General features: G+C 40.7%; 1 protein-coding gene across 1 annotated transcript in view; it reads left to right on the forward strand.

The window, feature by feature from the left end:
- Nucleotides 1-13,118, forward strand: part of MYL3 (myosin light chain 3) — a 36,359-nt gene extending 23,241 nt beyond the window's left edge. Inside the window, exons 3-7 of the mRNA XM_040549641.1 lie at nt 4,854-5,003; nt 6,141-6,314; nt 8,259-8,336; nt 9,930-9,965; nt 12,281-13,118. Of these exons, the coding sequence (XP_040405575.1) occupies nt 4,854-5,003; nt 6,141-6,314; nt 8,259-8,336; nt 9,930-9,958 (431 nt within the window). The 3' untranslated portion in view covers nt 9,959-9,965; nt 12,281-13,118. The remainder of the gene's footprint in view (nt 1-4,853; nt 5,004-6,140; nt 6,315-8,258; nt 8,337-9,929; nt 9,966-12,280) is intronic.
- The last annotated feature ends 9,985 nt before the right edge of the window (nt 13,119-23,103 follow it).

Here is a 23,103-nt window from a genome sequence, read left to right on the forward strand (position 1 = left end):
ATAGGTGTGGGTATTGGAGCTCCCTGGAGACAGCTGTGCTTTAACTCATGGTTCTGCTCCTGTTCTGTCCCTCCTCCAAATCCTCTATTATGTTGGTCAAAGGAAAAGGAGGAAAGCCATGCACCATGCAAATTAGGCACTTATTTCATTAAAGGAAACATCAGCTCCTCTGCCAAGGAGGCAAACACAAAAATGAAATAAACAATTCACCCCTCCAAACCTCAGTCCAAAGATATGCTTTTTAGTTAAGAAAACCCACCAATAAAATATAAGTACTTTCAAGAGAAAGTCTCCTGACCATGCTTTTGAGAACTTTTCCCTGTATTCAATCAGAACTTAATTTGCTACAGTTTTGTGACAACTCTCCAGAAATAATGACAGTGATGATGGTTTTTCTTTCAAAGGAAAATATCAGCATTAGTTTCTGAGCCCTTTGTCCCAGTCCAAGAAAATGATACTGAAACCTCATGCACGAAGTCCTGGGAACACTATTTGCTGCAACTGTCCTCTTTTCCCTCAACTACCAGTCTGCTTGTTACTTAAAGAATAATTGATAGATGGAGTCAAACATCTGGCAGAGTTTTCCTTTGGTCTCTAAACTCTTGGAAGAGCTTGGTAGAGCCTATGAAAGATGGTATCAGAAAATGAATTAATTAGAACAGATGAAAAAAATCACAGACCATCCAGTCAGGTTGATTCAGAGGAAGGAGATACAGAAGGAAGCACTTTATGAACTGGAACCAAATGTCTTAATTCCTCAGAGACTGAGGCTTTGCTACAAACTTCCAATAATATCTTTGGATTTTCAAGCACCTCTTCATGACTTTAGTTCCTGTCTTCTAACAATGGGTCAAAAATAACTTATGATTAGAGGCAACTGCTAGTTTTTGGGAAACTTCCCCTTTTCCAGTCCCAAAATCACGGGAGAATGACAGGAGAGGCCCAGTTCTGAGCCACAGACCTTTGAGTTATTCCAGCATCACAGAACAGCTGGATTGCTGATCAGATAATGCCTTGGGGATTGGATAGGACCCTCCCAGTGTCTATGCTTTATTTCTCTTCCCCTGAGGAGAATAAGCTCTAGAGGCTCTACCAAAAAATGGGAAAAGAATAGGATGAATCAGGAAAAAAAAAAAAAAAAAAAAGAAAAAGGTCATCAGCCCATTGGAATGGCTTGGAAAAGGCAAATCTGGAACAATTCCAGGGCTGCCATAAAAGGTAGCAGGTCTGGAGCAGGTGTAGACAGTCTCTAGAAACAGAAATGTGCATTTTCTTTCTTACAGCAGCCTGTGCTGCTGTCTGATCTATCTGTACACGCTGAGCAAAGCTGGGAATCTGGGATTTGTGAAATAGGATATTCTTGTAGCATCAAAGGAAAAGCCATGAGGCAGGAAGCAGATAACATCATCTGTGTGAGAAATGCAGGGAGACCTGCATGTCAGCCACAGCAGGATAACAGAAAGTTATATTGTGTACTAGCACCAGGGAATGACACTAAACACACCTACAGTTAACCCCACAGCTGTTTCACCAGTTCTGCCGTGAATCACTGGAAAGAGCGCTTAACGGTCTGAATGTCACCTGGGGAATGAGCAAAAAAGCACTGCTTATCAGTCAGTTCCTCAATGCCTTTCCTCCCTGCCTCTTTCGGTTCTTTTTTTTTTTTTTTTCTCTCCTGACCTTTAGAAGGTTCTTGGGTTCATAGAAGAAGAGACAGACAGATTGCTTGAAGATGGACAGATACTCACTCCTAGATAGAGTTCAGATGTTTCAGGTGTGACATTATATCTGTGGCATAGCCCACAGTTTTCCCAGGTTGTCCCTAGCATGCACTGTCCTCTATACTAGTCTGCACCTTTGAAAACCTTGTCAGGAAGTGAGCTACCAGTTTAACAAAGTGGGCAATCATCATCCCAGTTCTTGAGACTGTTTTATTTTGTGTTAAAAACACAGGTCAGGAAACAAACACCACTTCCCATAATATATAGCTGTTATACTGGCTGCTGGCCAGACTTGAGAAGTGGGGCTCATGGGAGCTCTAGATTGTTGCCTTTTCAATTTGTTTTCTCCTTCCCATTCTCTCCTTTCTCAGACTTACAATACCTCCATCTCTTCATTTCTTCTACATTCCAGTTGCACTGTTTTTGTACTGCGTTCATTTTCAGATCTGTATTGCACTTTTAGGTTTGTCAAGCTTTTTTCAGAAAGTCATCAGGAGGTCAAAGTCACCTGTCATACCTTTATGTTTGTTGTTGTTTTTGTTTTTGTATTTAATTAATTAATTAATTAATTAATTATTTTTCTTTTTAACCCTCTACTGTATAATAACATTCTCTCTCTCTGTTGACCAGATGGGGACCTAGCTGTTTCACTGGGACTGGATACTTCCCTGTTAGTCAGCTGAACTTAGCTCAGTATGAAATCCACCCTGTGTGTTAGATATTGCTGATTCCATGGTGGAGGAGAAAGAGATAACAGTTTTTTTAAGGCCTTTTCAATCTGTACCTTCTAGGATATTGTGAACCTGTTTCCTTTGCTAAGGAAAAGGTGTTGCTGTGCCAGACTTACTTCGCTGCAAGGAGTCGGTGTTAGGGTAGCCCCCCAAATGTTGCTGTCAGAGGAGGAAGGATGGTCTTTGGGTGAAGCCATGTGTTACACATCCATCCTTACATGTCCTACTGCCTACCCTGCCAGTGAGGTTCAGTGGTTCTGGCAATGTGTATTTATGAAACTGAATTCCTGGCCTCTTCTGAAAAGAGAATATGAGCTATTCAACATGAGAAGATAGGTAGTAATTAGGCATATGAAAATATAAATTGCTCCTGCCAGTGGTTTAATGGCTAGCGAGAGGACAAAGGAGACCATAGCCATGCTGGTTTCATTGCTTTGATGGAAACTTGCATTAAGCCAGCAAATGCAAAAGCAAATAAAAAAATAAAAGCAAAAAGGCTTCTGCATGTTGACAAAATGGAGTTTCCAAGCCCACAGGCCAATGCTCTGGTCAGAGATGATTACGTCTGAATTTAAATTGAGAGAGAGAGACGTGAGCTGTCAGTGACTGTGATGAACTGTGAGCCTCTGGGAGGTGGAGCAAAGGGTGCTCAGGCAGCTGGGCTCTGGGACCAGGTAGGTCGCAGGCAGATGAGTAGCTCCTGTTTTTCCCATCCACCTTGGCTGCTGAGACCCCCAGAGAAGGGAGGTTGCTGGGAGTGGGCTCTGGCCCCCTTCTCCTGCCAGCAAGGAGCCCATGAAAATCCACTATTGCCCTCTGCTGGAGTGAGGGCTGCTGGTGGGACCTGGGCTCCAGCTGGGGACGGGGGAGGCAAAGATCCTCTGAGAGAGAGGCAGGGAGAGAAAGCAAGGGAAAGCAAAGTGCAGAATGCAAAGAAAAGAAGGGGAGTGTTGATTAGTCCAAAATGAGAAAATTGGATCCTTCCTTGCAAGTATTGGATGAGGAAGGAAATGAGTAGGATATGAATGGAATGATAAAAATGAAAAAGGAGGGAGGAAGGAGGGAAAACAGCAGGACTGGAAGAAAGGAGGAGAAAGGGAAATAAGAAGAAAAAGAAAGAACGGGGAGAAGGGAATAATCAGGAGGATAAGAAATTGAGAAGAGAAAGATGGAGAAAATCCAGCATACAGAATGAGTGGCTGAATAAATGAATGGCTCAAGATCTAGGAAAGAAAGATAGCCTCATTGTGTTCGGAGAGTGGGAGGGAAAATTCAGAAGAATAACAGCAGGACAAAGTGCAGATTCCCAGCTTAAATCCAAAGGGATATTTGTGATCACTCGTAGACCACTCACCACGCAATGTGTTTGGTAAAGGACAGCAGCTTGCACCCTGAGCTGCTCCTGTCTGCAGTGGGTCTGCAGCTCCAGAAGAGAGAAGCAGACCTGGGCAACTCGAGTGTCTGAGGGTCTGTCCTGGCACCCTGCCTGTCCCCATTAATTAGTGGAAGAACAGGGACCCTCTTCCATGGGACTGCTCTTGTCAGGGTACTGCTGCTTGCAGGGGTAAAGGATTCACTATTTGGGTAGAAGAAATGAAGATATGCCCACGAAGATGTAGTGGAGGAGGCCTGGTTGTCTTGCAAGGGGAAGGGCTCTGCTTGGGCACACAAAGGAAAGCAGGCAGATGAAGAGCAGGAGTGCAGAAAGCAGGAGTGAATGATTGCATCTCCACACGAGATCTGGTCTGGCCTCAGTACCTGACAGCATAACAAACCTGAATTTTCCAGACACAAGTGGATCTGGTGCTGGAAGAAAGAAAAATCAGAGGATTCTTTTAGATCTGTTCCTTGGCATTATTAAACATAAACGATCGATTATAGGTTTTCAATATACATTCACCTTACCCCAACAACATACTGTTGTGTGATTATTCCCCTAGTTTATCATGGCATATCTTGTTACCTGCTAATGCAGGTGATCCTTCATCTGTGGGCCATCAGTGCTCTCCAAGCGTGTAATGCTGAATACAATATCCAGTTAGCTAATGAGCAGAACTGCTATTGAATTCTGCGCCATCCTGAGTACTTCTGCTGGACTGGAAAGATCTCAAGGCCAACCATCTCTGTGAGGTATTCTGCACTTTCTGATGCTAGCTGAGATGGAGATACCATGAGAAAAGCATTTGACCTCTCTGATTCCATTCCCTGGTTGAACCGGAAAGCGCAGGGGAGGAGGAACACAAACATTGCCGACAACAGCGACAGCAAAGCTCATCAAACTTGTTCCCAAACTGCAAAATAAAAAGGTCATGCTGAGTTAATTAGGGGGAAGGTCTAGGCTTGCTTTGACTTTATCTGAGGGAGCATGGCATGCATTTCTTTCTATCTTGTTTTCTTTCAGAATTTAAGGAAGCCTTCTCACTCTTTGACCGGACTCCCAAATCTGAGATGAAAATCACATATGCACAGTGCGGAGATGTCTTGAGAGCTTTGGGGCAGAATCCAACCCAGGCAGAGGTCATGAAAGTTCTTGGCAGACCCAAACCAGAAGGTTGGTTTCCTCCTTTGTCTTCATTTTGAAAAACATCTCTCCAAGAATTAATGATGAAGCAGATGAGGTCTCCTTTTTTTAATGGAAAGATTAAATGTGAAACACTGAAGGGTATGGAACAGCCTCTGAAAATCTCTAGCAGAAAAGTAATCAAGGAAAAAAGAGATCTGTCTGTCAATATAATTGTCTCAAATTTAGGAGACTGAATTCATTTGATGGCCAATGTGTGTCAATATGTTTTACAATTACATGTTTTTACCTTTTAAAATTGCTTTGGTGACAGACATTCACTTGTGTTTACTAAAAACTCAGACATTCTGAAGACATCTAAAGGAACAAAAGGATAGACTGAAAGTAAGGACACAATCTGTTCTACAAAAGTATATGTTAGATGCACTGCAATGACTGCGATTATATCTCCCTTCAACATTCACCATGCACAGGAAATGTGTTCAGAGCAAAGGAAATCTCTCCTGGACCATATCCACATTCAAGCATTTTCTAGATGACTTCTCCATCCCTTCCTTTCACTGAGGTTAGTGGGAACTGACAAATAGGCCCATATTCAACAACTGGGATGTATCAGGATATGGCAATGGCACAGTGGCAGGTGGGACAAGCAGTCAAAAGGGACTATAACACCCAAGGATGCTCTTGAAAGGCAAAGAATCAGGAAAATGGGACTCACAGCCCCAGTCCTGCCATGCCCCCCATTCACTCTGAAGTTCCTGTCCCAGTATGGTTTTAAACACCTCTGTTTTACAGGGATGCAAAGCAAAGCTGATTTCATATCAGGACTGGACTCCTCTTTTATTGTCTTCTGCTTAGGTTCATATTTTTATATTGCATCAAAAGCCTTACTAACTGTACTTTCTGTCCTTGCCATTTGCGTGTGTCAGATACGAGGAGATATCAGTCTATTGGTCTGTTAAAAAAGTATTTTTGTCTTTGCCAGAACTCTTTTTTCCAGCACTGACTGTCCATTGCTCCATCTGTACTTAAAATATTCCTATGTGCCTCTCTCCCCTTTAGCCAGAATTTATTACCATGGTTCTCCTACTCCTCCAAGCTACCCATGCTGCATGCTCCAGCTCTCCCAGAATCCACCAAAACTAATTTCCACCTGTGTCTTTGTAGACATGAACTCCAAGATGATTGACTTTGAAACCTTCCTGCCCATGCTCCAGCATATTGCCAAGACGAAAGACACAGGCACCTATGAGGACTTTGTGGAAGGTCTGCGTGTGTTCGACAAGGAGGGAAATGGAACAGTGATGGGGGCTGAACTCCGCCACGTTTTGGCTACCCTGGGTAAGGTGAACCTTATGCAAGTCCATCACCCAGGTCTTTCCCGTACAGCTTGCGGTGACTTTTCTGTTGCAAATGACTGGGCAAGACTTCAGTCATCACATTGTCCTCAGACATAAAGACAAAAATAAAAATCTTGTTAATTATGAAGCAAAAGATCACTGACCTACAACTCAAATATTTGCCTTTCTTTCTTTCCTCCCCTTCCTTTCTTTCTTCCTTCCTTGTTCTAATGCTTTATTTCTCCAATAAATATTATATTTGTATGACCATAAAATTATCCAAACAATGGAAAACCCATCTATTCCTACAATATTTGTCTCCATTTTTCTGCACATTTTTTATCAGTCATGTGTTTAACAGAATTGTCTCTGAAATAGAAAAGCTCTGGTTTTAAAGGAGGAATTAGTATTTCACTGTCTTCTCAAATCTTGACTTCAGAAATGCCGTTTTTCATGAATAGTGATGAAAACAGAATGAATAGCAGACAGAAAATTTAATGTAACTTAATGACAGGTTTCAGATTTGAATTAGAAGGCACTGAAATGTTGTCGTCTGAATCCGGTAAGCATTTCTCAAGATCAGCCTTTTCTACTAGGGTTTGTCCGCTATTTTTGAAAAAGGATGACCTATTGCAAAAGAGATTTGACTTAGATAAAAGGATTCCAATGATCATTTTTGACCTGGGATATTGACTCAAAAAGCCTAATCTTTTATGCTCAGGGATTTCTGTTCCATGACACATGTTTCTCTGTTGACATATGTAATAATAATGCTATAAAAAGTAATGTTATTTTCATTTTCATCAGTGATACTTTTGAATCATTTTGGGAAACAAATTCAGTGATGACCGAAAAAAAAAAAAAAAAGAAAAGAAAAAAAACAAGAAATCCTCACCACCACCTACAACAACGACAACAACAACAACAACAAAAAGTCAGGACTGATATCCTACTTAAGCTTACATTGGGCAATGTAACCATTCTTGGCAGTTTTGTTAGTTTCAGTGTACTAAAAGAAATGATTTTGAAGTTGTCCTTCTGTTTCCAATAATCCAGAATAACATGACAATATCTGATTTTCCAACATTTTTAGGAAGTATTTCAATCTGAAGGACAGCTATATTTAGAGTGGTATTTTTTAGTATTGCTCAAATCCTAGGCACAACCAAATATTCTGTAAATTGGCATGTTTTTCTGTTTGATTTTCAATAAATCAGTTGAATTTTCAGAGGTTTACATCAGCTGAGGACTTGTTCCTGTGTGTCAGAGATCAGTGATGTAAAAGTGGAACAACATAAGTAGTAGGATACATCCAATGCACTTTATTTTCATTTCTACAATTTCATCTGAAATTACCTTAGAATTTCTCCCATGCATTTCTAGAAGTCATTTGATCTCATCCTAAAATCAGTGCTCAATATCAGAATAGAGAGATCTATGGGATTGATCCGGCTGTTTAACAAGAATGAAGCTTTATGGGTAAATAGGTGCCTAATATTAAGACAATTAAATTAAATGGAATGGAGCACTCATTCAATTCACAGATCCCAAAAATGATCTTGGAATATTCCTGAACCTCAAACTCATAGGCATACTAGAAAGTGACTTTACTGAGAATTTGTTTAGTGAGGACTTGGTTAAGGACTGACTAAAACCTTAAGGATTTGGCACTTAGAGAAAGCTTATTCTTAGAAGAAAGAGTATGTGAACAGGATATCATGTGAGTTTCCATATTTATTCTGTCTTTCTGGTTTTCAGATCAAATTTTCTCAGTTTGCAAGTTCAAAAGAAGCTTTCCTAGCAGTCAGCACCACAAATTAGCTGAAGAGAAATTCTCCCATATTTCTGTCTCACTCTTTTGTATTCTTTGGTTCTTTGAACTGTTCTTTAGAAATTCTTTAGAAGGGGTCAGAGGTAGTGAACAGTCATTTTGCTTTCCCCCCAGGTGAAAGGTTGACTGAAGAAGAAGTTGATAAGCTAATGGCTGGTCAGGAAGATGCCAATGGTTGTATCAACTATGAAGGTAGGTATGACCAGTCTGGTCTGAACAGTGGTCATGTACTAGAAGGTTTTGTTGCAATTTTTCTGTGAAGACTTAAATCCAAGGAAAATCTTGCTCCCCATAATAAGTACACATGCTTTTCCAGATTTTAGATTAATTGAGACTCTATAGTTCACCTGATATGTTGAATCTGTAGTAAGTTTACTTGCATTTTCCATAGCTGAATAGCCATGGACTTTTCAGGAAGCAGGGGTATGTCTTCTTTTGATTTTTCATTTTTATTTTTTTTTCTTCCCTATTTTTAATACCTGCACCCAATATTTCCTTGTCATCTCAAAATAAGATACCCTTTTGAGAGTTCCCTACACAAAATCGTTAAATTTTCTTTCAAAATCTCAGCAAAAAAAAAAAAAAAAAAAAAAGTTATCCATGGATCCTCATTGGTCCTCTGACTTAGGAATTCTACAAGACCTTCCAAAGACCTTTCAGTTTATTTCACTGCTTGTAGAAAACCTGAATGAATGGATTTGGTCATGAGTAAATGGACCATGTTTCTCTCATGCATCTTGCAAGTCTACTTGCTTCAGACTCTTCATTACAATACAATATTCTAGTAAAGGTTATAAACACGTGATCTTCATGTTACTGTACACTTTTGAGTCCTTCTTTGAAGGTTACCTAGTGACTGACTGCTGTATTGTCTGGTGATTTAACCGATCTGTCATCTTCATGGAGTCTGTTATATTTTTGCTCAGTGCTCTCCTTTGTTTTACAAATTCTAGTGATCTGATCTCAGGGAAACCTTTCTTATAAGTAGCCAATAAGTAGATATCTGTAGATTTAGCCAACCCGAATGACTTGTGAACTTATGGTGAATTCAGAGAAATTCGTTGTAGAGCCAGATTATTGGGAAGGAAAAAAATGTGCTGCAGTTAAGTGTTTCTCTCTTTCCTTTTGAATTTCAAAATCATGAGTACTTTTTTATGATGAATGCTTTTTCAAAATGGAAAAAAATCAAACCCAAAACCTTTTGTAAAAAAAAACAAACCACCACCACCAACAAAAAAACCACAACCAAACATCAACAACAACCACAAAACAGTTCCAATTGGCTTTGAAATGACTTGTTTGTTTCTAAGCCTGAATTTACTTGCAGTGGTATAGTCACGATACTTAACTAGGTGACCTGCTGTGTGTTCTGAAGGTTCACTCTAGAGCTACTTTCAGTGCCCCCTGCCTTAGTATTAATGTGCTGAAACCTTGCAAGATGATGACCCAAAGTTTCTCATGGTTGTATACTTTGGAAAGACAGTTCCATACTGCAGCCAGAGCTAAGGGATTAAGCAAGCTATGGGTTGACAAATGTATGTGTTCCTTTTCACTGGCTACTTAGTGCTGACTACCCTGCACTGTAATATATATTATCTTAAGGATTTACAAATCATTTAGCACCAAGGTATCTGGAGTGTTGTTTACAAAGTGATGATATCTTCATTACATCAGAGGAAATAAGAAGAATGAATTTAAATAATGACTAAGCTGATATATGTGGGACCTTAATGGGCTTAATGAAGGGGAGTTGATATATGATCCTGCTCTTTCTCTTGTTTCCAGCTTTTGTGAAACATATCATGGCTAACTGAATACCAGGTAAGTCTCTTCTGTACTGTTTTCATATCCTATTAGTTTGGTTTTGGCATCTGAGATAGGCTTGGGGAACATGTAAATGAATAATCCATGAGTGTGAATATTTTCAACATGCAGTATAGGGAAGTAGACCAAGAATAAGTAGAAAAGTTTATTCATCCTATCAAGTGCACAGCAAATCAGTAAACTTTCTGAAATTGTCTGGTGAATCTGGACACCTTTATTTTAGAAGTCCAACATAATATATCCTAAAAGGATTTGATTTCCAAAGAAAAATGCTCATTCCTTAATGATTAACTGGAAACTTCAAAGAATTTACATTTTGATGTCGACTTACAAGGCTCTGGTCCTAGACTTTTCCTAAAAATGCAATGAGATAGAATTGAGCTGACTAGAGAAAGAGTGGGCAAAAATATAAAGACAAATAGATAAGCAGTAATGCATGCCTATATCTCTGAGCCTAAACTTGGAGAATAATTATTGGTCTTCCATAAATCTGGCTCCCAACCTCTCCTGGAAAATGGATTGGTTTTCCAGGAAAAGACATGAGCTTTGTCCAGCATATCTTCTGACTTTATTCAGTAGTGTTCTCCAAACCACAGTGCCATTAAGGGTATCTCAGTCTCGCCATTGCAAATGAGCTGAACTTCATTTCCAGTATTGTATGGTCACCGTTTATTTTTGTATTCCTGGAAAAGGTGCCAGCTGTTTTGAACTGGCATTTGCCACTGTTTACCTCAGTGCAGCTCTTGGGGAAGGTCTGACTTGAGAGTTAACCAACTCTATCTATTCTGCAAAGTGTCTGATAAAGTGGGAAAGGCAGTGGCTTCTTTCAGATTCATTCTGGGTTACTTTTCTTCTTCTTTGGTTTATTTTTCTACTCAGTCTTGACCAGGCCTGGTTTTGTTTTGCTTTTGGAGCTGACATTATCCCATCCCACTGAGACCTGTCTGCTGTGTGGTGACTTTTGATTATGCTCACTGGCACCCTAGGGAGTGAGTTAAGTAAGAGTCAAATCCAGGACTTTGGGACATTTGATCCAAGATATAATTGACCAAAATATAAACTGTCTAAAAAGCTGACTGCTTTTTCATATTATGGTCCAGTTTCCTTTCTTAAAAACATTTATCTTCTCTGAACATACACAGTTTTCCAGCACTAGATCCCAGTTTTCAGTTCCAAAGATCTGGACTGGCCCACAGCCATAGTGGGTATTCCCACAGTTAGCATTACCCTTGCTTGTTGTTTAGAGATATTTTCAATCCTTAATCCCTTCCTAAATCCATTGCCACGGGATATTCTCATTATGATGCCAGAAGTCTTCCTAATCACCTAAGGCAGAGTCAGCCACTGAAGAAGACAAGTGAGAAGTGGTATGCTCTAAAATTGGCAAGAGGCTGGGAGCTGCAGAACAGGGGCCAGCAAGAGTGTCTTAGCTTATGATGGGTTTGGAGAGGAAGCTGAGAGCTCCCTGATTCATCGAGAACTAACGTGCCACTGATTTGCCAGTCAGCCATGATGGGCATCTTTCAGGGGTGGCATCTTCCACTCCCTGTTGTGTTGTTGTTGGCATGTTTAGAGGAAGATAAATGCATTCTTTACCCTTGAAATGGTGGTGGCCCTTTGCCATAGAGCATATAATAAACAAATTCCAAAACTCTGACTTTGAACTATGTGGGACTACGGTTCTCTGTTCAATAATATAGTGGCTTATGTTTCTAGGTCATTTTCACATACTAGTTGAAAGCTAGATCTGTATTCTAATATAAGAACTGAACTATGTCTTTCTGTTTCTTTATTTTCTGAGCATAGTTATTGTGACTACACTGTATTGACTTTACTTATATACAACCAACAAAAATACCCTAGTTAACTTTAAACATGTAAGCTCAAGTAGCAGAGCAGTACAGCTGGAGAGACAGCCCACACTGTGTTCGCAGGGGCTCAGTGTCCCACCTGTAGGTTCATGGTGTTGTTTGAGATGTTCCAAGTGTCTGAGATACCCATGGCTTCACAGATATGATGCAGAGCCCATGACAGATATTGATATTCTATATTACTGCTTACCATGTTTCATCCACCATTTGCATGTTGAGGTTAAGACTGCAGGGTTGGGGATGACTCTATAGATTTTTTGTCATGTTGTGTGATCTCTGATGTCAGCTGGCATCTTCATTCATAGGGCAGAGACTCTCAGCTGCAGGCCTCGCTGCCCATAAGCTGAGTACAGATATATTAAGATGACTGAGGCTGATTCATGATGGTGTTGTTTGTTTCCGCTTTCTTCCTCTGATGCTTAAAAATAGCTTTATTTTTAGGACAAGACAGGCGCTGAGAACCCCAGATGCTGGCCTTGGATTTCGATGTATTGGAATGTCTTCTCATTTTTCAGCCCAGATTCCCATTACAGAGCTACAAAATGTACCGTCCCTGAAGTTATTTGGATAAATGTTTTTTGTTTTTTTTTTGTCTTGTTTCTTCATGGAAAGAGGATGGCCTTTGTGGAGATTCAATACACTCAGGAAACTGAAGAAGCATGGAATCTGAACCATGAATACCTGGGCATTGTCTTTTATTCATTTTTTTTTCTGATATGGAATATAAACAGCAATTTTTTAAGAGGGAGGGGAGAAAGGGGATAGCGAACTTTTGTCACTAAGTCAATCAAAAAATGTATTTGTCACTTAGCTATACCCTTCTCTCCATTTCTCTCTTCCTTCCAAAACAACTGGACCTTTCTTTTTGTGTTTATTGCATTTGTAAAAAAACATCTGTAAGAGAGTAAGGGACAAAAGAAACTAAAACAACTGTATAAATCTCATGTGTGCAAGCAATACTCTTGGCCTTTGGTGAAAAGTGGCAAAAATAGAATATCCATCAATCAGCAACAAATGCAAAATTCTTCATATGTTTCTCAGCTTTGGAAGATGCCACCTTTAATATGTGAGCTGTAAAGGGAAAACAAAACAAAACAAAGATGTATGAAATGTATGCTAAAATGGATCCCTTCTCTGTTCTCCACAAGGATATCTTCCCTTTTCAACAGTCTGGCCTATAAAACAAGTAAAATGTCTTTCCCAATACAAACTGGAAATTTTTCTGATATACATGTGTCGGTCCTGTAGCTTCTTGCATTAAAACATGGGATTCTTTGTCTCCTGGTTTCATTGTTGTTTCTGTGTCTGTGTGAGGGACGGGGAAATAGGAAAAAAATGCTTTTTGGAAAAACCTCAGTAGAGGCAAAGGAAAGCTGAGGGGCATGAAAAAAACACACAGAATAAGTTGGCTCATTTTCTGGGGGAAAATCATTTGAAAAGAAAAAAAAAAAAAAAGCAATCAACCATTATGTCCTTTGGTGGGAAAAAATAAAAGAATACTGAAGCTGGTACAGTTCATTAGGAAATAACAAAAAATCCAAATTAACAACACTCCATTAAAGCAACATGCATTGTTAAAAGAGACATCTTGAAAATTTAGTGGAGGAAAGATAGTCATTGGAACACTACTATAGGACCAGAGTACTGGTATGAGAGAACACAAAATTATCAACCACATAATACACAAGCTGTTACAAAATGTACTGATAAATAATCATAATAGCAATTCAGCAGTTAGAGAATTAAATGTAGTAGTAAGACAGTAATAATAAAAAGCTAAAGGGAGTTCAAAAAGCTAGTGGAGATGGACAAGTGGAAAACTGTTAATAAAGGAAAGAAACATGTTAACTGTACATGAAGTTGCAAATAAGAGGCAAGAAGACATATCACCATGAATGACTGTTTTGGGAGAATCTACCTCAGAAGCATCAATCCTGAACAGAGAAATGCATTGAACAGGCCACTGGTGAGATCACAACAGTAGTAACTAGGTCTGCTGTAGTGTGCAGTGGTCAGACACCAGAGATAATCACCACCAGTGGGCCATCTCCTCAGGGCTTGCTTTGTGGGCATCCACTTCCCTTCTCACTGTTGGCTCCTGTGTTTTCCAAAGGCCTATTTTGTCTTGGGGCAAACAACATTTCAAAGGCATCTTGCCTTCCCTCTCTTCCCTGGCCTCAAGTTGCGCCAGGGGAGGTTCAGGTTGGAAATGAGGAGACATTTCTTCTCAGAAAGAGCAGTCAGGCACTGGTACAGGTTGCCCAGGGAGGTGGTGGAGTCACCATCCCTGGGGGTGTTCAAGGAAAGGTTGGACGTGGTGCTTAGGGACATGGTTTAGTGGTTGACAGTGGTGGTATGGGGATGGTTGAAGAACCCTTGGGCTCTAGCACCTATAAGGCTGAGGAGCACCATCAGGGCTTAGTGTGGAAACACTCTGCTAGCAGATGCCCTCACAAAAGTATCAGCTCATTCTGACCACCTCCTCTCTGTCCTCCCTCCCTTGTTTTTCAGTCACCAAAACTCATCTTCAGTCTGGGCTATTGCCACTAAATAGAGTCCTACATCACCTAGTTCAGGGATGGGCAAGTCAAAATTAGGACACCTTTGCCCGCCTCTCAGACTCCCATGAAGCAGTCACCTTGATGCATTATATCTAAATCTGGCAGAGTGTTTCACCCTACATTCCCCAAATGACATCTGTTCACATCCACAGATGCAAGTGAGCTTTTCATCTGGGTATGGGGGTGACATTCATCCATACATGTGCAGATATGCATAGAGTTATGTGTCAATCTCTTCTAGGCTTGCGTTATATTCAAAGGTTATCTTAGTGGCACAGATGTTCTCTGTACTATAAGGATTACACATTGTTAGATATTATTACTGGCTTTGTTGTTGCTGATCACAGGTGAAACATACATATAAGCACATGAATCCAGCAGCTGGGACTTACATGAGGCTCACAGATATTCCAGGAAAGCTTCAAGGGCTGGTAGTGCTGCAAGCGAGCATTCAAGTCCTTTGATGGAGCAGAATGAGGGGCAAAGACCACCAGGCTAAGCACAACCACTCAGGTTAATGAGCACCACACAAGCACGCTAGGCAAGAGGACTGCCCAAGTGCAGCACCTGGGGCAAGCTGGGCTCACCATCAACCTGGTGAAGGAGAACAGAGTGAAATAACAGCTGGCGTTTCACCCTGAGTGCATTGGCAGGGCTCTTTGTGGAAGGATATGCAGGTCAGCCCAAGGTGCATAAGCAAAGCTGTGTGTGGGAGAAGGCTGGAACAGTGCCTTCTGAGTGCTGTGTCCCAGGACATGCTATCACTGAATTTTGTTTTCACAAGCACAAGATTCACTCACAAGCAAACCGGAATAAATAAGCAATATCTCCCCCTTCCCTTCCATTCCTTCTCTCCCCTACCCCCAACCCCGAATTAAGAAAAAATAACCTCCTATCTAAAGAATGTTTCTTTTAAAAAAAATGTGGCCAGGAGACATGCCAAGTTTCTAGAAGATCTTTTTATAGCACTAGCATCTGGCTCTTTGGGAGTCTCCGTAGGGAGTTTTGTTGGTGACTTTACATCTGCTGTGGTTAAGCTGCTAATGGACTGGCTGTCTGGGCTGCTGCCTGCTCCGCTGATTTCTTAGTACCATGCTTTGGTTATTTGAGGAGTTTGAGCCTATTGACTTCTTGCCAGAATTACATAGTACATTCCAGCAGCGACTTGCATTGCAACACCCAGTCATGCAGAAGGGGTTTCAGATGGAGCAAGGATATTGGCTGGCATTTCATTACTCTCTCCTTAAACCCACCCAAGCCTGGATTACAGTGGGGTATGAAGCATGGATTTTTTTGATCAGGAAGCCAGAGGGAAAGCTAATACTAATATATATATATATTTTCAGTGATGTTCATAAACAAATAAACAAATGAAAAAATCAACAGTTTCATCTTGGGGATGAAATAAATAAAAATACTCTCCCCGCCCCCCAGTGATGTATTCCATCTCAGTTTTTGACATATTCAACACTTTCTAAAAACTCTTTTTTAACTTCATCTAGTTGATTACTGATTTGCAGTGAAAAATCAAAATGCTCCATCTGTATCATTCTGAAATGAAACATTTTTACATTTTCAGTAGTTTGCTCTATGACCTTGATTTTTATTTCAGCCATACCTGTTGTGAAAATTACACGATTTTAAGCATGGATTTCCTCCATAATGCAATTGCCCAAAGACTATGAAGTTTTTCTTGGAACTGTTTTGGGGGTTCATTTTTCACAGCTGACCCATTTGAATTTGTAACAGATTTGCTCTTATGAAAAGGTTTATTGCCACTTAGAAATACTTTCTTTCCCTCCACTGAGAATAAAGTGACCCTAAACAGCTACTTCAGGAACAGGCTTTTTGAATTCATTTCAGTGGACTAAATAGGAGTGCATCTTCTCATTTGCAATGCTCTAGAACATTCCTTCTGGCTCTAGCTGTTGCTTAGAAATATGCATATCTTCTGCGTGTTCTGATATGTTATTATTATGGATGAGACTTAACTTATTCAACTTGTAAGCTTGACTGATTTGCTTAGAGAGATTGTTTCTCCATAGACTTTGTGTATAAACTACTTCACCCCCTCCTCACTCCACCAAGATAAAGCTAGGGTGATAGGTTTATTTGATTTATTCGATCGTAGTAGCAACATTCTTGGAGGGGCAATGATGTGAAGAGATCTGAAAATTCAAGCTTAGAGGTAGAATTAATATCTGACTATATGCTGCTGATCTTAAATATATGTGTATACATAAAGATGCAACTACACTTCACAATGTAGACCATGTGAGTTCTGAATTCACCAAATGCCTTGTGATACAGCATAGCTATTTTTTCCCAGTTTCATTTAAGATGGAAAATTCTTTGGATTCCCTAAAGTCTCTTATGCAGCCTGTGTCCATCTAGCTTTCTTCTCACATTTATCTTGCAAAGTTGTTGAAATATGTCAAAAGCCCAACAGAACAGCAAAATGAATGTTTTCATTTATACATCCCAAAGTGCCTGTGTTTCTGTACTAGCTGTTCTGTGAATTCCTTCACTTTCCTGTAATAAAAGTGCCATGGGAGAGTTATGATGCATGCCAAAGATAAAAGACAGGAGAAATGAAGAAAGAAAAGTATGTATGTGATGTATGTGTGTAGGTAGGTCTGTGCTGAACTGAAGCAACTGTGTATCATTTGATTTGGGACAGCGTTGCCATTTGGAGCAGGGCTTCTCTTGCCACCAGGTAGAATCGATGGGTATGTAGGTGCACGCACACAAACACCCAGATAACACAGACTCAGAGTATCTCAAGATGTGATTTGACGTTTCTGGAATGAAGTTTCTAGTTTGATAATACTAGGCTTTGGGAAGCCTAGAAACAGATAAATAAGTAAAATAAAATCAAACATACCATAATCTCATAACCGTACCATACCATCTCATAACCATACCATAAAATCAAACATACCATAATCATGTAACACAAAGTTCCGTTTCGGTGCAAACTCACTGTTTTTCTTCAAACTTCCTCAAAACTTCTGAAGTTCACTTGGTTTAGGCAGACTTATAGGTGGGAGATCACAGAATCACCTTTCTCTTTCATTCTAACTTTTTGCTGGGTATCCAGAAATAAAATTTAAGCAGTATCTTTCAGGAGATTCTGTAAAGCAGGTATAAGAGGAGAAATTCAGCACACACGCTATACCATGCCCACTGGACAGAGTGAGAATATTGCAATTGTTCAGGCAGGTTTGGGCTGGAAGAAAATCCATGCAACTTTCTGCAGAAACTCAGTCCCTTCCAGCCTGTATGCAGTGCCATATAAAAATTGAGGCACTACTTGAAAATATTCTGGTAGCTGCAGCTCAAGAGGGCACCTCTTGTTTATGTGGCATCTCCCTTCACATTTCATGCAAACCTTCTGGCTGCACGAGGTCACACTTATGCTCAGACCGAATTCAAAAAAAGTGATGCTTCTGCTGATCATTTTGATTTTGAGGAGCTCATTATCAGATGATGCTCAGTCATGTCTTCCTCCTACCGGACAGCCTGTATTTTAGAATATCACCTACCAAAGAAATTTTTTAGGAAAGAAGAAAAGCCAAACAAAACAAAACCTCTATCCCAGTCAACTCAGCTGAAGAAAAAACTCCCCAGAAAGTGTTGAACCCATGAGTAATTCTTCTCCACTGCCATCTGTAAATGCTGAGAGATGTTAAATAATGGGAACAAAGGTATTTGGAACATGCCAGTTTCAGGCAACGATAAACATCCACAGAGTAAGTCCATGCAAAACCTGTCTTTGAGAACCAAGCATTTCTTGAATGGAAATGCTCATGGTTTGCAGAAAACAATACAGTTATCTTTTAAATTGTCTCCGTCCGACTCATGTCTCTGTGCTGCCAGTGGGGTTTATTTTTTCTCACAGTGTACCCAGTTCTGAAGTGTCATTGCTGATTTTAATTGTAGTAGGGTCAGTCCACAGTCTTCTCCCCAGAAAACACATAGGCAGATATTTTTAAAACACAGAAATAGTTTTGGATCCTAAATTCCCCTAAGGAATTTACAGCACAGGTGTGTGGACTTCTCTTCTCTAGATTTGATCAGATGGTTTTCATTCTGACTACCTCAATCTGAAAGGACAGGTCCATGAAAACATGTCATGTGTTCACCACTTTTTTTTTTCTTTTTTTTCCCCCAAAGTAAATAAAATTTGGTTTCTTTTGTCCTTTCCTAGAACATCATTCCTTTGCTGAACTGAATGAGAACCAGTGGATGATCATGCTGAGCTGCTTTGGATCAGTGTTCACTCTGACTCACACTTGTGCAGCACTGTAGCATGATGTGTGGAAATGGAGTGAGCAAGAGGACTTCCAAGTAGGATATTTTGAAACCAAAATCCAGGTTTAGTCTTGACAGCTAATTTGCTGTTTCCAGAGCAGAGCTATCCAAAGAAAACCTCTGTCCAGACCCAGACCTTGAATAATTTTTTATAAAACCTCTCCAAGGTCCCAGATACATAAAATCTTCCATATTCCCATAAACGAAAATTCTGGGGGTTCCTATGCTGTTCTGCTGACTTTTTGGCATTGTAGACAGTACTAGCTTGTTTGATATGCTGGGGCTGGGGCTGGTGTGGTGTTTGGTGCAGGGAGGAGACTGGATCTTGGAAGTGTGTGTGCATGGCCCCAACTTTAAAGGTAAATTTTACACTAGTGATGTAGCCCTGCATAAGAGTGGATCTTGGGGTAAACTGAGTAGCCTATGTACAACCCAATAGTATGGTGTTCTACCTGTGGCCTGTGAATTTCTGAATGGCCAGGCATTTCTGAAGTGTAGGTAGTAATAACACCAGGTTAACAAAATGCCTGTATGCAAACATATCTGCATGCCGTCATCTTACTGAAGGAACCATAGTGCTGGTCTATGGAGACCTCAGAAATTTCTTTCAGGTTGTGCCATTTGGGACATACATGCCAACACAGGCACCATGGGAAGTGGTTTGGAGTGAAGGGATGTGAAGGAGTGGAAACCCCTTGGCAGTGGACTGCAGAGATCTCTGCCTCTCATCAAGTCTTCTTAGAAGATTAATTTCTCTTCTTCAGTTCAGCAATGCCATCTTCCCAAAAAGCCCAGGAAGGACTTTTGCTGTCCAACAAATGGAGTGTCATACACTTTGGGAAAAAAGAAAGTAGAGTGAGAAAAATGAATGCATATGGGAGGCAGCAAGTAAATACAAAATATTAATACGTTCCAACGCCATGTGCATGGTGAGCAAATCCCAGACTGAACAGAAGTACTATTAGTAGCTACTGCTCGTTATTAATGGCTATTAATTTTAAAATTCCTAATAATCATGATTCTTGGCTAGGATTATAGCCATTGACTGGGACCACACTGCACTTGATGCCAGACCAAAAATGAACAAAAAGACAATTTCTTCACTGTAGAATTTACAGTCTGATTTCTTTCAAAACTATTGTTCTCATCAAAATGCATGTTTATGATGTTTACCCAGTGATTCATGGCACGATCACACACAGAAGTGAGTAACTGACAAAAATATACCATTTTAAGCAACATTATGGTGTGCAGGAACTGTATGAAAAATGACTGAGGAAAATTCTTCAAAGTAAAGCCCAAATTTTCACGTCTTTCCGGGTCCAAATCATTAATAAGTGGCAGAGTAAATTCCCACTTCTGATTTGGAGAACGTGGATGAATTCTAGTGTGAGAAACATTGTCAAACTCCCTCATAAACTGGTGTTTTGCTTTCTGGCATTTTGCACCTCTCCTGTGTTCATGCTAGGAACACAGGACTCATAGGACTCACATTGTCACGTCCCACGCAGCAGCAAAGTGTGGGGGCTTTGGCTGTGCAAGCATTTTATCACTCCAAGAAATGTTGCACGAAAGGCTAGAAACATCGTGGTCTTCAAACACATGCTCAAAGTCCTTGTTTAGCGGCATTTCATGCTTAAAGGTTTTCACACTTGGTGCAGGTGAAATACTGGAGAATTTTAGCCTCCTGAATGAGCATGACCATGGAGCTAAAGGGAACTGCTTCAAACCCAGAGATGATACAATAAACTGTTTACACTTCACTTTTCTCCCTTTATATATGCTTTTTAGTAGCATGAATAAGTGTGAGCATTGTCTGGTGCAGCTCTGCCAGCAGAAGCTGTGAGGATCATTATACAGGCAAAACTGCTTCTCATTTATTGGTATGGTCTGTGCACAGAGATGAAGATGCCTGCTCAAAGCCTGCCTCGACTGAGAGATGTAGTGTTTCAGACTTGAATGAAATCTAGATTAAGTATCAAGCTAGTGAATTTGGGACACATCAAGCTTTTTGGCCGTGTGCACGGAGGGGATGATGTGTCTGGTATCATGTCCAGGTGATTTTAGCTATTTTTCATAACACAAATAACAGGTTCTTATTCATAGTGGTGTTAATGGAGATGGTGGTAAGTGCAGGGGCGAGCAGTGATGTGTGTGTAAGGATACCTCTGCATCACTACAGCCTTCAGTGCCTCAGGCAGCACCAGCATTAATAAATGCTGAGGCTACTGTGACACCTACATTATAAACTCATGGCCCAGCTTCACCAACTGAGGGGGAGTTTTGGGGGGAAGGGAATAAGTTGGCTCAGGCCTGCAGAGCTTGGAAGGATGCTGTTGCAGGACACCTGAGACCACATTGGTTCTCCTCATCCTAAAGGGATAGGCTGTTTCTGCTAAAGAGACCTTTCCTCCACAGCTAACAATACAGTGCTTATGATAAATGGGTTTAGGAGCCAGGGAGCATGTGTGATAAGGTACTGACACACCACTCATGAGCCAATTTCAAATTGCTGCTATTTAAAGCAGGGTGTGTGTGTGTGTGTGTGTGCATTGAAATGACGCTTTCCAAGGTCAAAGCTGGAGTCTAGGTAAAGTTTTAAGAAATAATGACTGCTAAACTACCGTCCAGACCCTGGGTTTTTGTAAACAAGCACTGAAAAAAAAATAATAAATTAGCAATCAGATTAATAAATAATATGAACATAACATGGAAATGCCAAATTCTACTCCAATGCCCAGTTTGCCATAAAAACAAAGCTTTGAAATGTAAAAATGCAGAAGAGGACTGAAAATATGTGCCACAGGGGACTGTTTTATATTTCTAGTATAAGTCAAAAGCACTATCTTAAGAAGTTGCAAGGTTAGACTTGGTTCAGGGCATATCGATTTGCGGGTGGCAAAGCATGTGCCCCAGGCTGTGTGGCAACTTCACGCTGCTCCCAGACAGCCCCTGAAATAGAGAAGCCATCTAGAAAGCTAAATAAAGTTCTCTAAGCTTTAGAAAACAGCCACGATTTATGAGAATGCACCAGAATAATTTGAGACGCATGGTTTTGTAGAGCAGCTTTGCCTAGAATCACCCCAGGGACGTAATGAGCTGCTCCTGCTCATGAGTCCTGCAGGGAGAAGGTGCAGGACAAAATGTGGAATCCAAATTGGAGGATGCTTTGTTCCCAGAAACAATGTCACAAGGAACAGGAGATGGTATTTCTCCCATCCCAAAGGAGGGAAGAGGGGAGGGATGGTGTCAGGTATCCCGTCACCGTGTGGTAGACCTTTCCCACATTAATTTACTGAGGTCTTCACTAGCTGGCTTCATTTACTGCCTGCTACCCTGTGATGGCTGAATAGGAAATGAGTTCACCTTTAGGCTGTTTTAGGACATCAGTTGTTAATCACAGCTTGCAGACTAGCATCAAACAATTGCTCTTCAATAAAAATATCCTTCATTTTTCTAGAGAACCGCTTTTTAGCTGTTGTCAACATAAGAGGTGAAGTAGAAACACCCATTATGGACACACACCCATCTTGTGCTCACTGGGATTAGGTGCTCACGTATATGGCCACATGTAGTTTTGCAACCAGTTCTGCACATGTCTGCATCAGTGTGCCTGTGTCTGGGTCTGGCTCCCATTTATGGGTGAAAATCAGTTTTGGAAGGGATGGGGATGTGACAGGTTTCACTGTTCTTTTTTGTCTATTTCTCAGTAGAGAGGTCTGTGTCTCCCTTTGCAGTTATACAGACAGGACTGAGAGCCTGTTAATGAGGAGGACAAGCATGTTTACAGGGTACAAAATCATGTGTATGGCACGTGTGCATGCACCTCGTTAGTCTGCTATCTTCCTTGTTGGTGAGAGATGGTTTATAGGCTTATATGATAACATAAGCCTAACATAGGCTTACGATGCCCAAGGAACCTCCTGAGCAAGATGTGATTTCTGAAACGTAGCATGGCAGAACAGGTTATACAGGGCATTCAGCCCAGCCATGGTGGTCAGCAAAGCCTGAACTCCATATCACGTGGCTTATTTTCCCATTTCACACAGTTGGTTTGTGCCATGTGGGAGTTCTCAAGGCCTCCCTCCTGCAAAAGAGAAGATGCCCAGTGAAAAGAAGGCAGCTGGATCCCAGGGAAGTCTGCATGTTTAGGGTGGGAAAACTTCACAACAAACCAATGGAAATAACTTGTCTGTAATCTGTAAGGGCACATCAGCTCCAGAAACTGCTCTGGGAAAAAAGTGCTCTGCAGGCTTCCCAGGGAGGTGGGTTGGTAGGCCAGGGAGCATCAGAGTCTTTTTCTCCATTCTATTCTCTTTTGCTGACTATCGCAAGAATCAATTTCCCGGGTGGGAAGGAAGTGTGAACCTCAAGTCAGACACAGATACT

The sequence above is a fragment of the Cygnus olor genome, chromosome 2, assembly GCF_009769625.2.
Source record: "Cygnus olor isolate bCygOlo1 chromosome 2, bCygOlo1.pri.v2, whole genome shotgun sequence".
Taxonomy (NCBI): domain Eukaryota; kingdom Metazoa; phylum Chordata; class Aves; order Anseriformes; family Anatidae; genus Cygnus; species Cygnus olor.